The sequence below is a fragment of the Chanos chanos genome, chromosome 4, assembly GCF_902362185.1.
Source record: "Chanos chanos chromosome 4, fChaCha1.1, whole genome shotgun sequence".
NCBI lineage: Eukaryota > Metazoa > Chordata > Actinopteri > Gonorynchiformes > Chanidae > Chanos > Chanos chanos.
Genome location: NC_044498.1, coordinates 48,795,647 through 48,810,413, shown reverse-complemented (window position 1 = coordinate 48,810,413; position 14,767 = coordinate 48,795,647). Strand labels below are relative to the sequence as shown.

Below are 14,767 nucleotides of genomic sequence, written 5' to 3'. Positions count from 1 at the left end.
CGGACTCCTGACGGGTCAGTGAAAAGATGTGGAAAAAGAGTGTCAGATTTCCTCTGATTGATTTGAGAGTGGAGGGATAGAGTTTCATTTCCTGCTTTATACTAGGTCTTTGATCACCAGGCTCACATCACAGTGGAGCATTTGTATCCAATAGGCATGTCTTTGATCAGCGTTCCACTGCACTGTTCCTGGCCCACTCGGCTCTCCCTCTCTCTCTCTGTTTTGGGGAGCTGATGGACTGTACGCTCCACTCACAAGCATTAACAGAGGCCTTCTGTGGTGCTCCCCTCTGGGAAACGGGGCCGTCGCTTGGCAGCTGTGGCCCATAAAGTGGCCCGCAGGCTGGGTCACAAGGGAACACTTTCAGCCCTGGAGTCAGATAGCAACCATTAATACCAGTGCAAAGTCCTGAGAGAGAAGTCATCGCCCCTACCACTTTACGTACAGTATACAGTACTGTAGTGAATTCAGTACAAATACACACACTCATTCTCTGAGTGAATACAGTACACACACACGCACGCACACACATCCTCCAAGTTGTGTGTGTGCGAGCGGGTGCTGACTGAGTATATGTGCTCCCCTAAGGAGCAAAGCATAACTAGATATGTATCCGTATGTATCCACCGTTTATGGATGCTGACCATAATGTTTTGACTCTACGTTGTTTAAAAAAAAAAAAAAAAAAGGACTGAAAATAGTGTGAAGAGAATGTTTGAGGTGAGCGTTTACCTTACAGCTCCTCCCTCAAAAGGCTTTCAGAGAGAGATGAGAGTAGGGGAGGTAATCTGTGCATTCACGGACAGCAGTGAGCAGAATTGTGATGGAAGAAAAACGCGTCCGTAGTACGGCTCAGAGTCGGGCCTTCCGTTCATCCCTGTTCCCAAACAATGAGCAGCCTCTGATTTTTCTCAACCGACACATCACCCTCGTCTGGCGCCTTTGTCTGCGTCCATTCAAACAGCTAACTCATTTCATTCAAGGCCAACCAGCCCTGTATCAGCGTAGGTCCTCATTTAGCTCTGCGGTGTGTGTGTGTGTGTGTGTGTGTATGTGTGTGTGCATGTATGTGTGTTTCACACTGCCAGTTTGAGAGTGGCCTTGAAAAGAATTTTTAAATATGCAAAATTGTCCAATATACCAGTGTAGCACTGTGAAATGAAAACTGAGATTTAAAATGTGTTCTTTATATTCTCCCCCTCACCCTGCGTGCAGAATGCAAGACTCAGTTTACGATTCGTTCAACTGAGGCCTTAAAAATAATTCAGTAGCTCCACCTAGTGCCTGAAGTTGGTAAGTTGGTAACTGTTGACCAGACAGTTACCTCCAACTGGCCATTTGATATTTAAATTATACATTAATCACATGTTAATTTATGCGGCTACAATCTCTGTTTTGTTGGTTCTATACCCCCTGTCTCTGACATCTGTGAATCCTAAACACACTTTCTATTCGTATTCATGACCGAGGTCACCAATGTAAGGGTGAGTGAATGAATTGTCTCACCCTACAGTCTGTAATAATGGCACAGTCATGCTTGGACTGAAATGGATTGCTGTTTGCTTGAATTGTCATGGTAATGTGCCAGCATTACTATACCTGTCTATAAAGTGTTGTTCAGGTTTATTCCAACATACAAAATCCAAAAAGAAACATGGCATAACTTTTATGGGCAGTAATTACAAGCCGCAAATCTGTATTTCTGAGAAAAGTGCATTGTGGGAATCCATCGGCACGCTGTGTGAGACTTCCGAGACTCTTTCTTCAGAGAAAGGTCACTGCTTGTCTTTCTGAGAACAGACTAAGTTGAGGGTCACTGCGACGTTTGGGAGACGTGACTGAAGCAGCCTTAGGTGCAGGCAGCCAGTCCTCGATCCCACAATGCACCTGTGCCTCCAGGCTCATTTAATCAAAGATCTCCCTCCTCATCTGTGCGCTCTCTCACTCTCTTTCTTTTAGGACTTTTTTTGCCTACTCTGTTCAAAACCAGTAGTTATTTTTGTGTATTTGCTTGTTTTTTTCTCGACTAAACTGAGATCACTCACGTCACAGAACGAACACAGCTTTACCTGAAGTGTGGGAAATTAAGCATACAGAGCCTTAAAGAGAACACGACACAGTCAGTGCAAAGTCAACCAAAACGAGCGGTATGATCTCAACTGTGTAGTCTTGCTTGACTTCACGCCTTTTCTCAAGTGCCACGAAACATTTAAAGCTCATGTTTGTTACAGTACTTCCATGTTATTTCTGTTATATGTTCGCGCTTTGAATAGGACTTTCCGTTGGACAGAAAGTAGATATGAAAGAGCTGTCAGTGATGTGAAAAGCCACTGGCGGTAAAAAGAAAAAAAAATCAATCCACATCAGCACACAGCCCACAACCCACACAGCACACAGGTGTTTGAGTGAGGATACTACTCAGTGTTACCTGATGAATAAATGCGTTCAGGATTTCGGAAACCGTAACTACGAGTTAAGACGCTAGTTATTAAAATATGTTCTAAAAAAAACAAGTTCCGAAGGACTGGGCGATTCTAAGAGCGTCCTGCCTCATAATGATCGCGTCACCGTGGTGATGCTGTGACGTGTCAGTGCTGTTGAAATGAGTCCTTGGTTTTCCCCGTGCAAATCACAAGCACATGCTTCAGTCCGGTGTCTCTGACAGACTGGTAACCTTCACAAGAGTAATGTCTTATTTTTGGAGAGAAGCGCTAAGAGTCCATAAAAATTGTCTGTCGTTTTTATCCAGAGGACTCTGAGTACAGCTGTCCACCCCTGAGAGACAAATGTGAGCTGACAAGGCTTTGATTGGCTGGCCTGGGAAGGTCTGTATCATGAACAAAAAAAAAAAAAAAAGCATATCAGATTCCAGATTAAAGACCAGCCAAAGTCATTGATTTTGATCCTAGTGTGAACAGCAGTAGTTCTGACTGAACAGCAGTGAGTAACAGCAGTAATTACTGTTGAAATTTCAGCACTGTTTTATATGAAAGATATGTCTGCCCCTTCAGTAACTCTTGGTGCTTCTGTTGCTGGTAGTGTGAACTATTTCTAGAGATGTTTCCATCCTGCAGCAGGGTGAAATCCCGCGATGGTTTCCAGCGACCCAGAAAAGCCTTCCCACACTCTCAAAGACTAATCCAGCTAGTCTAATAACTGATCTGATTATGGACAAGGGATTAAAAAATAACCAAGTGAGGTTGAGTGAGAGTCTGAGCATGTGTGTGTGTACGAGTGTGTGTGTGTGTGTGTGTGTGTGTGAAATCCCCTGGCATCACGTATGGAAAACTACCTCCATTAAAAGACACAGAGCAAGGCCACTTCATTGCCAAGCCAAGCGAATTCCCAAACAACTAACCAATCATGAGTCACGTGACTGTCTCTCTACAGTTTCTAGTCGAATGATTTTGAACCCTTCCCACAAATAGCGGATCTGATTGGAAGAACTGGAAATATACAGTTAGCAGCCATTGGTCAAAGATGAGTTGTCTGTAAACCAACACTTATGATTGGATGCTTTTAGTCTTCTCAAGTTTTCTCTTGCACATTTTTTAACCCTAATGTGTGACTCATAATTACCATAGAAATGCTCTGTTGGCAACGCCAACAGCAACACAAAAATGACATCACCAGCAATTCTTCAGTAAACACCAGTGAAACTTTCGCCCTCCTGCCTCTGTGAGCCGTCTGTTTGTGTCAAGTGACAAGTGATATTATTGTGAGCCGCAGAGGTCGGGAGCAGTTAATCTGAAGGATCTCTCTGAAGGTTGAAGGTGAAATACAAAGCCAGGGATATAGCTCGGACACTTTTTTTTTTTCCCACAGCGGACGGACTACGGTGTAAAAGCCCCACAACCTGAAAGAGCTACAGGCAGGGTTCACCTTCTAAAAATACACTCTTATTCTAAAGTGGACGCGTGCCTTGTTTGTGAAGACCGCTGCTCTGTTGATGGCCGCTTCACGTACAACGAGGACCGAAAGCTTGACTTTAAGACCGTGTTGACCGGGGCATAACTTGAGAGGGAAAGATTTTCATTCCCATCACAAACGAATGAGAAGCTCTGTCCGGTTTTCACGGACGAAGAAAGGAAAGACGAAATGCGGGTTTGGTTTGCGGTGTCAGAGGACAGGGGAAGGGAGCAGGCTCTCTTCTTTCCTCCGTCATCCGTTTTTCCCTACAGCCTGCACTCCTCTAAAAGGTTCCCCTTTTTCCGTTTGCTGAAATGCAGGTACGAAGCAGAAAATGCCTTCTTCTTGAACCTCAACCTGGCCGACTTTAACATCATCGACACTCTGGGCGTGGGGGGGTTTGGACGCGTGGAACTGGTAAGCCGGTGTACTTTTCATTACTGAATGGTTTTACTGACTTTTAAAAACAAATTAAGATATAACCATCAACCATTACTACTGTATATGTATTTTCTCTCTCTGTATGTGATATCCACACGTGTGTGTGTGTGTGTGTGTGTGTGTGTGTGTGTGTGTGTGGGCGCGTTTGGATTAAGAACTGATTCCTGATTGGCTCTCTGTGATGCGCAGGTGCAGCTGAAGAGCGATGAGTCAAAGACGTTTGCCATGAAGATTCTGAAGAAGCGTCACATCGTGGACACCAGGCAGCAGGAGCACATTCGCTCAGAGAAACTCATTATGCAGGAGGCTCACTCCGATTTCATCGTCAGGTATTAACTCTCAATGATTAACCACGTTCTCGTGACTCAATGCCACACAACACGTTAATGCCTCAACGTCATAACGACACAACCACAATGATTAACTCAGCACGGGGGGGGGGGGGGTCATTCTGACACAGAACTCCAGGTGTAGAATAAGTGTTCAGTGAAAATTTTGTACTGTGAAAAAGCCCAGAAGCTAGAACCTCTGTGTTTTATTGAAATGGATTGTTTTTAATAACCGTTAACGTTGGGTTTTCTTTGACAGACTGTACCGGACGTTCAAAGACAGTAAATACCTCTACATGTTGATGGAAGCGTGTTTAGGAGGGGAGCTGTGGACCATTCTCAGAGACAAGTCAGAACAAAACGTTTAACTCTCCAACTACACCCAGTCCCTCACACCTCCACCTTTATATGCATATCTACATGTGTTTGTACAGCACAGCTAAAGTGGAGTGCTTTTCATTATTCAATAGTTTTACTGACTTTTGAAAAACAGATCTAAAGATTTAAACATCACCCGTTACTACTGTATTTTCTCTCTGTATAGTATGGAATCTATAGTATGAAGTAAATAATGTAAGTATGTAAGGAGCTATAGTAAGTAATAATGTATATTATTACTTCATCACAGGGGTTCATTTGATGACTCCACCACACGGTTTTACACGGCATGTGTGGTGGAAGCATTTGCCTACCTGCACTCCAAAGGCATCATCTACAGAGACCTCAAACCAGAAAACCTTATACTGGACCACAGAGGCTACGCCAAGCTGGTGAGCAACTGGGCACACTGGACATGATACTTGGGCTTTTCTGTAGGCTAAAAATATCGCTCTTTGACAAACTACATGCGAACAAATGTCTCTTGTCAGTAACAAACCCATGACAAAACAATTCCAATTTTATATGGTCTCAAGAAGGTACTTTTCTTATTGAGAGATTGTGAGTCATAACTGGTCATAAAATTTCCTGGCTGGCAACATAGTTTTGTCTTCATACCGCCAGCTTTGTAAAAAAACAAAAAAAAAAGACCCTGGCTTTCCAGTTTTGAGGTTGGGCAGAAACCTACACGGCTTAGACTACATCAGATTTATCCTAGACCGAGTAGGAGAGCATGAGACATGACTGCATTTCCATCCGCTACCTACTGAAACCTCTGTGTTCTCTTGGCTGATTTCACCTCTTTCCTTAAGCATGGGGGTAGGTAGTAGGAAACCGAATTGGTGGCGGGGACACATGTCTTGACTGAAACAGAAGCTTGTAGAGAATGGTCTCTGTGGACCGTGACACAAGAGCAGGTGTAAGGGCCTACAGAAGTGCCTTGGGGGAGGGTCTGTGTCCTGAGCTGGTGTGAATTGTGCGCAGGTGGATTTTGGCTTCGCCAAGAAGATCGGCTTCGGAAAGAAGACGTGGACGTTCTGCGGCACGCCGGAATACGTGGCCCCCGAGATCATCCTGAACAAAGGTCACGACATCTCGGCCGACTACTGGTCTCTGGGAATTCTGATGTACGAGCTGCTAACGGGGAGGTAAGACCCAGAGAGATCTCAACGGGACTGCTCAAAACTGGTTCGTTTGGACGTTTTTCGGTTCTAAAACCCCCATCCCCCCCCCCACCCCCCTTTTCTCTTCCGTTCAGCCCTCCTTTTTCGGGCTCTGACCCCATGAAGACGTATAACATCATCCTAAGAGGCATCGACATGATCGAATTTCCAAAGAAGATTACCAAAAATGCTGCCAACCTCATCAAAAAGCTATGCAGGTACGGCTGAGCGAACATGAGCAGACATGCCTTGATAGAGCACAGGGGTTTGGTGCCGTTTTAAAAAGGCTTGTTGAATATAATTCCAGTTAAACCTCACCAGGTTTGGCTGAATTTTGTCTTCTTTGTGTTTAGGGACACTCCTTCTGAGAGACTGGGAAACTTGAAAAATGGTGTCAAAGACATCCAAAAGCACAAGTGAGTGAAACAGACTTCCAAAAATCTGGGACTTTTCATTTGATTTTGTATGGAACTGTCTTTGCGTGTGTGGTGTGTGATGAGTAAAATTTGAAATGGAAATGTGTCTTCTCCAGATGGTTTGAGGGCTTTAACTGGGAAGGCTTACGGAAAGGAACACTCACGCCGCCCATTATCCCCAGTGTAAGTACACACTAACACGCACGTTCAAGAAACTCACATTCCAGTACGTCTGAGATTTTGCTGACTTGCTGAGGTATACTTACGATTCTGAATGTTAAAGTCTACAAATACTGATGAAATTTTAACTTATGTTTTACATTGACTGTTTTTACATTGACTATCACAACACATAATTACAGTTATGGGCTTATGGATTATTTACACAGCTGACTGGCTCAATGATGATTTGACTTACAATCACAAAAATCAAATGAATGGTCACTCTAGGAAATTGACGTATGGACCCCTCCCCCCCCCCCCCGCCATCCCCCCCCCCCCCCCCCCCCCCCCCCCCCGCCCCCCCCAATTTCTGTCATGCAGGTAACATCAGCTACTGACACGAGTAACTTTGACAGCTTTCCGGAGGACAACGAGGACCCCCCTCCAGACGATAACTCAGGCTGGGACAGCGATTTCTAGACCTCAGTCACACATACACACACACACATACATCCACTCTTAGCACTCTCTTATCTAAATATATCTCTATACATGACAAGTGCTCCTCTCGTACCTGGGTCGGGACCGGTTCTTCTGGACACCGCTGTGCTAGGTCAAAACCTGTTAAAAAAAAAAAAAAAGAAAGGATGAGAGAGAAGAGGAGGAAAATCGAGGAGAGAGAATGCAAGAGCTCTGGACACCGATATGCCTTCACTGTTGCCACGGCGATCTTTGAAGTCACAGCGCTGGAAGTTTTGAAAAAAAAAAACAACAAAAAATCAAAAAACGATTAAAAAGGACTGGATTTTTTTTTTTAATGGTCTCCCATATACAAAGTGAAAAAACACCATAGGGAGAGGTACAGACAGAGAGAACAGAGGCGTGTGTGTGCGCCTCTTCGTGTGTTTTCATCCGCTGCTGTGAAACTCCGCTGGGGAGGCTTAAGACATTCTGTTGAGACAAGTTTTTCTCGAGAACCTTAAAACTCGTGTGCCCTTCTCTCATCTCACATTGGCAGCAGAACTCGTCAATCTTCAGTCCACGTGCAGACTACTCACATGAAGATCATCCATTGGATGAAAACACTGTAAATCAAAACCTGTCCAGCCTGTCAGACGTCAGGAGGTCCAGACAGACCTGAATGTTATTCCTCATCTAACCTACTCATGCATTAGAGCACATGTACATACTAATGTAGTCACACAGAAGCATATATATATATATATATATATAATATTTATCTTTAAAAAAAAAAAGCACAATTGTTTTGTCCATTAATCATTAGAAAGACACAACTTCCTGTAAGTGCCCTGCTTAAATTCACATTAGTTTCCTCATCCACACACACACACACACACACATATATATAGATACATGCCACTCACAAAGCCTCCCTCAACATCACCCTGCATTTCAGAATTGACCCAGAGAAGCCTTTAAGGGGAAGTAACCCTTGGTTCTAACGCCCTTATTTGGGTAGCGGACATAGAGCATGGCTCCGATGCACAGCAGTTCAAACAGCACCACTGAAAAGAACACTTTAGAGCCCAGTGGTCCTGCTTCCTTCAACTCAGCGATTTAGACCATGTGTACATTTAAAAATGCCTCTTATCCTCCCCAACCCCCAACCCCCACATATATTACAGTACGTATCCATTTAACATGAAGTTTTCTCTTTGATATTCACTTTGGTTAAGTCTGCACTCCATTATCTGAAGGAGGTATATGAAGCTGCTTGCAGGACTGTGATTTGGCTTTATATTGAAACAGCATCTGGTTGATGTTAAGGCCAAGAGAGACAGGCAGGCAGAAAAGAATTTCACTCTTAAGGGTTTAGACTAAATGAGGATCTTTTTTTTTTTTTTCGTTTGTTAATATATAGCCACTATCTTTACCTCTCAGACTGTGTCCAATCTCTAGCACCCAGACCACATATTAGTGCCTTAAAGCGACGGCATCTCAAATCACCATTTAGTGACTGATTCCATGCATGTCAACGTATAAAAAAAAAAAAACCCTCACTGCTTCTCAAACATCTACTCTTCATTTTTTTTTTTTTTTCCTACTTTTGTGATTTGTTTTTTTGTTGTTGTTTTTTTTTTTTGTACAATAAATTGCAGATGTTGACCCTGTCAGAGTGACTGGAGTAAGTTACTCTTTTTTTGTTGTTGTTGTTGTTTGTTTTTTTTTCCTTTTGTTGTTTTGTCCGGCGTATCTGGTCCGCTACGCTCGTGCCACGGCCGGCGCCTGCGAGGTGTATCACTGACGACGCGGGACGCCTCGGAAACCTCTTCATTACGCTCGAAGGCTTGTCGCTGGGCTGTTAGAATTTTGGGCATTTGTATTTTCCCGGTGCATTCTGGGCCGCTCTTTGGTACGATATTTGAACCTGAGTGCAAAAAGAGACAGTGATTCAAACTGCATTGAGGGGCTCTCCTACGTTCAGTGATCTCTTCTAGCTCTAATGTGATGATGGGAGGACCTTAAGACTGTGAAAAAAAAATGACTCAAATAGACTGTCTCACAGTCTAAACCGTGAACCAGTCATCAGACAGCTCATATCTGACCTGACCTTGAACAGAAAAGGAGTTAGCATTCATGATTTGCAGGGGGGGGTTTTCTCACTGTCTAATATACTCAAGCCTGTGATTGGTTTATCTTCCTGTATTAATATGAATGGAGAAATGTGAAACAAACAAACAAACAAACAACAAAAAAAATATGCTATTTTAAAAGCGTTGGTAACATTGAAAGCCACTCATATATAAGGTAAAATTACAATGAACTGAAAAATAAAAGCGATTTAAAGTTGTCAGTTTAAACATGAAAAGGGACAGCATGGTGTATTCATAAGCATAATGAGTACAGATATGCTTAGATGCTTAGAACACCCCCCCTCCCACCCCCCCGATCCCCCCCAACTGCAATAAACCTACGCTGTCATGGTATGACTGTCAGACACAGGACAGGTCAGTAAACTGAACCTGTAAACGTTTTCATCCTGCTGTGTGAGGTTTCTGTTCATTTACTTAAGTTAACCTGTGATATTCTCTGTTTATACTGTGCTATTCTGTAGCTGTCATAGCTCCATGAGATATGATACAATGATACGACTTTAAGGTATTTATTTGACTGACGTCCTGCCTGTTGTTTATGTCAATTTGTTTATTTGTTTATGTTTTTTGTTTTTCTTTTTTTCTCGCTGCAAAAACCACTTGCAGAGTGCCTGTTGCCGACTTTATAAAGCTGTAATAAAAACAATGGGTTAATTTTAAATGCACCTTTGATCATCGGTCCCTTTCATTTCTCTCAGTGATCGTGATCTGTGTTTCTGTTTCATCTGCCTTGAATCAGACATGTATCACTTCTTTTACCATTCAAACATAACTGTGCCGTTAAACTCATGTAGCGTTTATGAACATGCCATTACTATATCCAACAAACGACATTAAATAATGGCTGATTGAAATATTGCATGTGGCACCTAATCAACCAAACACAACATAAAAACAAAACTAATTCTCTGACATGAATAGCTTTACAGAATGGCCAACATCTTATTGGATGGCTAAGCACTAAAATCAGGCAAATTAATCTCTCCTAAGGGAATCCTCTGTAAGTATCAATATATACATATATTAGGTCAGTGTTTCTCAATCCTGCTCCTGGGGGACCCCTGATCTACACGTTTTCCATCTTTCCCTGCTCTACCTACCTGACTGAACTCATCAGTAGCACTTTTTATTGGCTGAGCACACCTGATTTAATCAAGAGCATGCAGAGCAGGGGTCCCCCAGGAGCAGGATCGAGAAACACTGGATTAGATAATACTAGTTGCAGAAATGCATACTGCCACTAGAGGGCGGTAGAGTATAGTAGGCGTCCATATACTTGTAGCTGCCTCGGGAGCGTGACACCCTCTGAGATGCATTTTTTAACTCCGTTTTTGCACGTCTCTTTAAGTACTAATTTTGACTGCTGGAGTAATGGAAAGGAGCAGTTCAGTTTAGTTTACTATTACTTTTTATTCTCATTTAACATTTAACTTGTAGATGTCTCTTTTTTCCTTTTTGTGTTATCAACTTGAGTAAAGTATTGCCGACATGCTTAAGAGCTGAAATGTGCCTTACGAAAAGTGGAGATAACTCACGATTAAGTTATGAGTGATAAATACGTTTTTCCTTAATCCGGCATACAATGCACGTTCAACAAGCTTCTTTGATGTCCGGTCATAAATCATGAGTGGCATCAGGATGATTTTAGTGTTGATCAGTTAAAATGAACAGCACCGTATGTTTAGGTTTTGATACGTTCAGTTTATAGGTGAAAACTATATTCAGGCACTGAGGTATTCACGGATAGTATTCTAAAGGCCGAGCATCAAACGGAGCGAAGACCACCAAATGCATTCAGTCACCACTAGATTTGTATGCAAACATCCTTTTCCCGTCCTTCCCCAGGTATTACATTTGTCAGGGAACTTTATATGTGTGCACATAATATGGTGCAAGCTGCTATCCAAGGTGAGAGAAACGAGCTTGTGTGTTGAGGGTGTTTCAGGTAATTATGATAAAGGTGAATTATCTCAGTTCACTGCTCTCTCCTCAGAGCAGTCAGTACCTCAAATCTCCTACCCCTACTGTCACCTGCTGCTGAACCATGGCATTTCACGGGTCATCAGCAGAGCAAACAAGTGATCAAACGCCACCTACGGCCGGTAATAGCCTGATTATTCGAAATGGGACAATCAAAAACAGAACAGATGCGCAATTTCCACTTCAAAATCATGTTACCGTAAAAATATTCTGATCCACCGGCACTAAAGCGGGTCTGAATGATGCAAAATTCAACAAACAAGTCTAACCATGGTACACAAAATCGCGTGGATTAGGCTATCAGACGGTCTACACTGTAAACACAAGTATATACCAAACACTGCTCAGCTGCTACCTCAATAGCTTTTGCAGCGTCAGAGAATGAATGACATGGCACCAGTGCGATACTTTACAAGTGCTCTGGGTAGATCTTTGGTATAAACGGGAGAAATTTACTGCACCCCGTTGTGCATACTGACAGACAAAAAGTAGAGTTAACGCTTATAAGCTTTTTGGAAAAGGTCCCATGTGTAACTTCGGCTTTAATGATATCCTTCAAATCCTTCTTTCAGCGAGGTCTTCGAGTCTGTGCGCTCTGGGGCGGCGCACGGATAATTACAAATACTACTGCGAACGCACTGGCGCTTCTGCAGGAGGATGAGCTTGCGCTCTCTCTCTCTCTCTCTCTCTCTCTCTCTCTCTCTCTCTCGTGTTACTTGTGGTATCTTTGAAATGTCATCCCCCTCTCCACCCCACCTTCTCTCTCGCTCTCTTTCTCTCGCACTCTCTCACTCACACACGCACACACACTCACAGCGTCATGGGGCGGGAATACACAAACAAGTCCGCTTGTATAAATCGCGCGTCTCCACGGCAGAAGAACAGAGACACAAAGTTTGTCCATCAGCTATCTGTCTTCGTGGATTTGGGACCGGCGCGTAACATTGTCTCTTTGCTTTATCCATCAGCTGTTTTCTTGTTTTCATTCAAAGAAGTTCTGCAGCTGCTCCATAAAGACCAAAGACATGCAGCCGGTTTCTTTACCAGCTTTTGTGGCCGTTTATCTTGCTCTGTGCAGTGGCTATCTTGATGATGCTCTTGCTGGATCGGTGCTGCGAAATTCGATAAAGAATGTACCTGTCGAAAGTGGAGTCTCTAATCCAAGCAACACGGTCAGTGTGAGACCTCACACCGCAACTTCTGATAGTGGCATCAGTCGGAAAGGAGATAGCGGTACTCCACCGGTACGTGTGCCAGGACTTCTTTCAAAACGTGATTAAAAGACAAATCGAAAATATAACATAAGTACATCTTTTATCACTTTATTTCACTGTTTAGCAGTATTGGAAACGGTTTTGTTGAGTTTGAGGGTAGAGGCTTCAATTTACTCTGTGTCATCCTCTTATAACTAGCTGAGCTGCGCTGTCGATGGTGAATGCGGTGCTGATGAATTCTGCAACGACGCTCGTGGGCTGTGCGTGCCTTGTCGCAAGCGGAGAAAGCGTTGTGTGCGAGATGCAATGTGCTGCGGTGGAAATCGCTGCAGTAACGGTGAGTAAGCGCAAATGATTAGTTTAACCCTTTCCGTAAACATTGGCTAACCCGACCGGACTTCAGTTCATTGGTAATGAAAAATTGTAGCTTTGACGTCTTCTAAAAGTTCTTTGATGGCATCTTCTCAGGTGTATGCCAGCCCATGGAGATGAATGCCACCCTGTCTGATAAGCCCAATGTCCATGTAACACCAAGGCCTAACTACACAGCAGAAGCTTTGCCTAAGAGGACAACTGCCCCATTTAGGCCACATCAGTCCCTGAAAGGTAAAGAATCTCTTCTCTTCTCTTGTAATATGACTGCTCTGGGGAATATGGTGAGGACGTTTACAATGTAAATGTAATGCATTATCCAGTGAGGACTCTATGCAGTAAATTAAATAAACACTGAGAGGGTTTGCCTGTCCACGTGGTGAATTTTCTGTGTATTTGAGGGCATTTAACCTCTTATGGGTTCAATGTCCAAAGTCCACTCTCACGTGGAAGACGATCTGTTGATTCACAGATGAATCTGAATGTTTATGAAGTGTTTAAAGCGTTTTCTCTCTCTCTCTCTCTCTCTCTCTGTTTCTCTCAGGGCGTGAGGGAGACACCTGCCTGAGGTCCTCAGACTGCTCCGAGGGGCTTTGCTGCGCGCGTCACTTCTGGTCACGCATCTGTAAGCCTGTGTTGACAGAGGGACAGGTCTGCACGCGGCATCGGCGCAAGGGCAACCACGGCCTGGAGCTCTTCCAGCGCTGCGACTGTGGAGACGGCCTGGTCTGCCGCTCGCAGAAAGGAGGAGGAGGAGGAGGAGGAGAGAACCAGCCTCAACAGCAACAGCAACAGCAACAGCAACAGCAAAAGCCAAGCAGCAACAGAGCCACCAGAAACCTCCACACCTGCCAGCCGCGCTGATGTAGAAGAGACACTTAAAGCCGCTCCATACATCTCCTTCTCTCTCTGTCTCTTTCTCCCTCCAAAAACCTAGACCCGGATACACACACACACACACACACACACACACACACACACACACAGGCTGCAGGACACTCAGACACAGACACAGACACACACACACACACACACACACACACACAGGCTGCAGGACACTCACACACACACACACACACATAGACGTGCACAGGAAATATAGGAAACCTGATGCCCCGGAAGGATGCTACAGTAAAACGTCTGATCGGATTTCCTGGATGAATGCAGAAAAAAGTGCAGCGTGTGGAGGTCTGCACTGGAGACTCTGCCTCTCAAAAAAAAAAAAAAAAAAGGAAAAAAAAAAGAGAGAGAATGATTTTCTTTTCTCCTGGGTCATCAGAAACAGCAGAGTACTTGTGTTTCCCTTTATAAGGAACTTGAACTTCTTCTATTGCAGTAAATTACTGTATTGTAAATTCTATATCAGAAAGTGGCACTTAACTAAGCGTATGGATTCTGTAACAATACTATTGGAACATCAGGTGCTGCATGATTCAATTACAAAATATTGTAAATGTGTAAACGATATGATTTATAATGTTATTTACAGTGTGATATAAATGCCTATATTTTTATTTCAAAGTGCTAAAAAAAAATGTAAATATTATTGTTTTATTAAAACGTCAATGACTCATCACAATTTCACACACATGGTTTTGTCTATGAGTTCCATTCTCAGTCTCTGAATCAGATGTTCCAAACAAACAGCTTTTTATTCCTCAACAGAGCGAGTCACTTCATCTCTACAAGCTTCTGTAGTGTGATTGTGGTAGTCAAGAAGCAGGAAAGCAACTTTATGTACTGCTGAAATGTACATTTTTATTGTCATTCTAAATATCTCAATTCTTA

The 14,767-nt window shown here is 43.3% G+C and overlaps 2 protein-coding genes across 3 annotated transcripts in view; both read left to right on the top strand.

Moving 5' to 3' along the window:
* Positions 1 to 7,278, top strand: part of prkg1a (protein kinase cGMP-dependent 1a) — a 66,878-nt gene extending 59,600 nt beyond the window's left edge. For both annotated transcript variants that reach the window (XM_030771006.1, XM_030771005.1), the window contains exons 10-18: positions 4,230 to 4,326; positions 4,540 to 4,679; positions 4,939 to 5,028; positions 5,308 to 5,449; positions 6,042 to 6,205; positions 6,316 to 6,438; positions 6,574 to 6,636; positions 6,753 to 6,819; positions 7,180 to 7,278. In XM_030771006.1, coding sequence (XP_030626866.1) covers positions 4,230 to 4,326; positions 4,540 to 4,679; positions 4,939 to 5,028; positions 5,308 to 5,449; positions 6,042 to 6,205; positions 6,316 to 6,438; positions 6,574 to 6,636; positions 6,753 to 6,819; positions 7,180 to 7,278 — 985 coding nt within the window. The remainder of the gene's footprint in view (positions 1 to 4,229; positions 4,327 to 4,539; positions 4,680 to 4,938; positions 5,029 to 5,307; positions 5,450 to 6,041; positions 6,206 to 6,315; positions 6,439 to 6,573; positions 6,637 to 6,752; positions 6,820 to 7,179) is intronic.
* A 5,140-nt stretch (positions 7,279 to 12,418) lies between these two features.
* Positions 12,419 to 13,843, top strand: dkk1a (dickkopf WNT signaling pathway inhibitor 1a). Its single transcript, XM_030772404.1, has 4 exons — positions 12,419 to 12,637; positions 12,806 to 12,944; positions 13,076 to 13,213; positions 13,524 to 13,843. The coding sequence occupies exons 1-4, from the start codon at positions 12,419 to 12,421 to the stop codon at positions 13,841 to 13,843; spliced, it is 816 nt and encodes a 271-aa protein (XP_030628264.1).
* The last annotated feature ends 924 nt before the right edge of the window (positions 13,844 to 14,767 follow it).

What these genes read in the sequence shown, in the direction of transcription:
- dkk1a (XM_030772404.1), top strand. Translation starts at nt 12,419, where the DNA reads ATGCAGCCGGTTTCTTTACCAGCTTTTGTGGCCGTTTATCTTGCTCTG. An exon ending in GAGATAGCGGTACTCCACCG is followed by an intron (nt 12,638 to 12,805) that starts GTACGTGTGCCA and finishes TCTTATAACTAG; the next exon opens with CTGAGCTGCGCTGTCGATGG. An exon ending in GCCACATCAGTCCCTGAAAG is followed by an intron (nt 13,214 to 13,523) that starts GTAAAGAATCTC and finishes TGTTTCTCTCAG; the next exon opens with GGCGTGAGGGAGACACCTGC.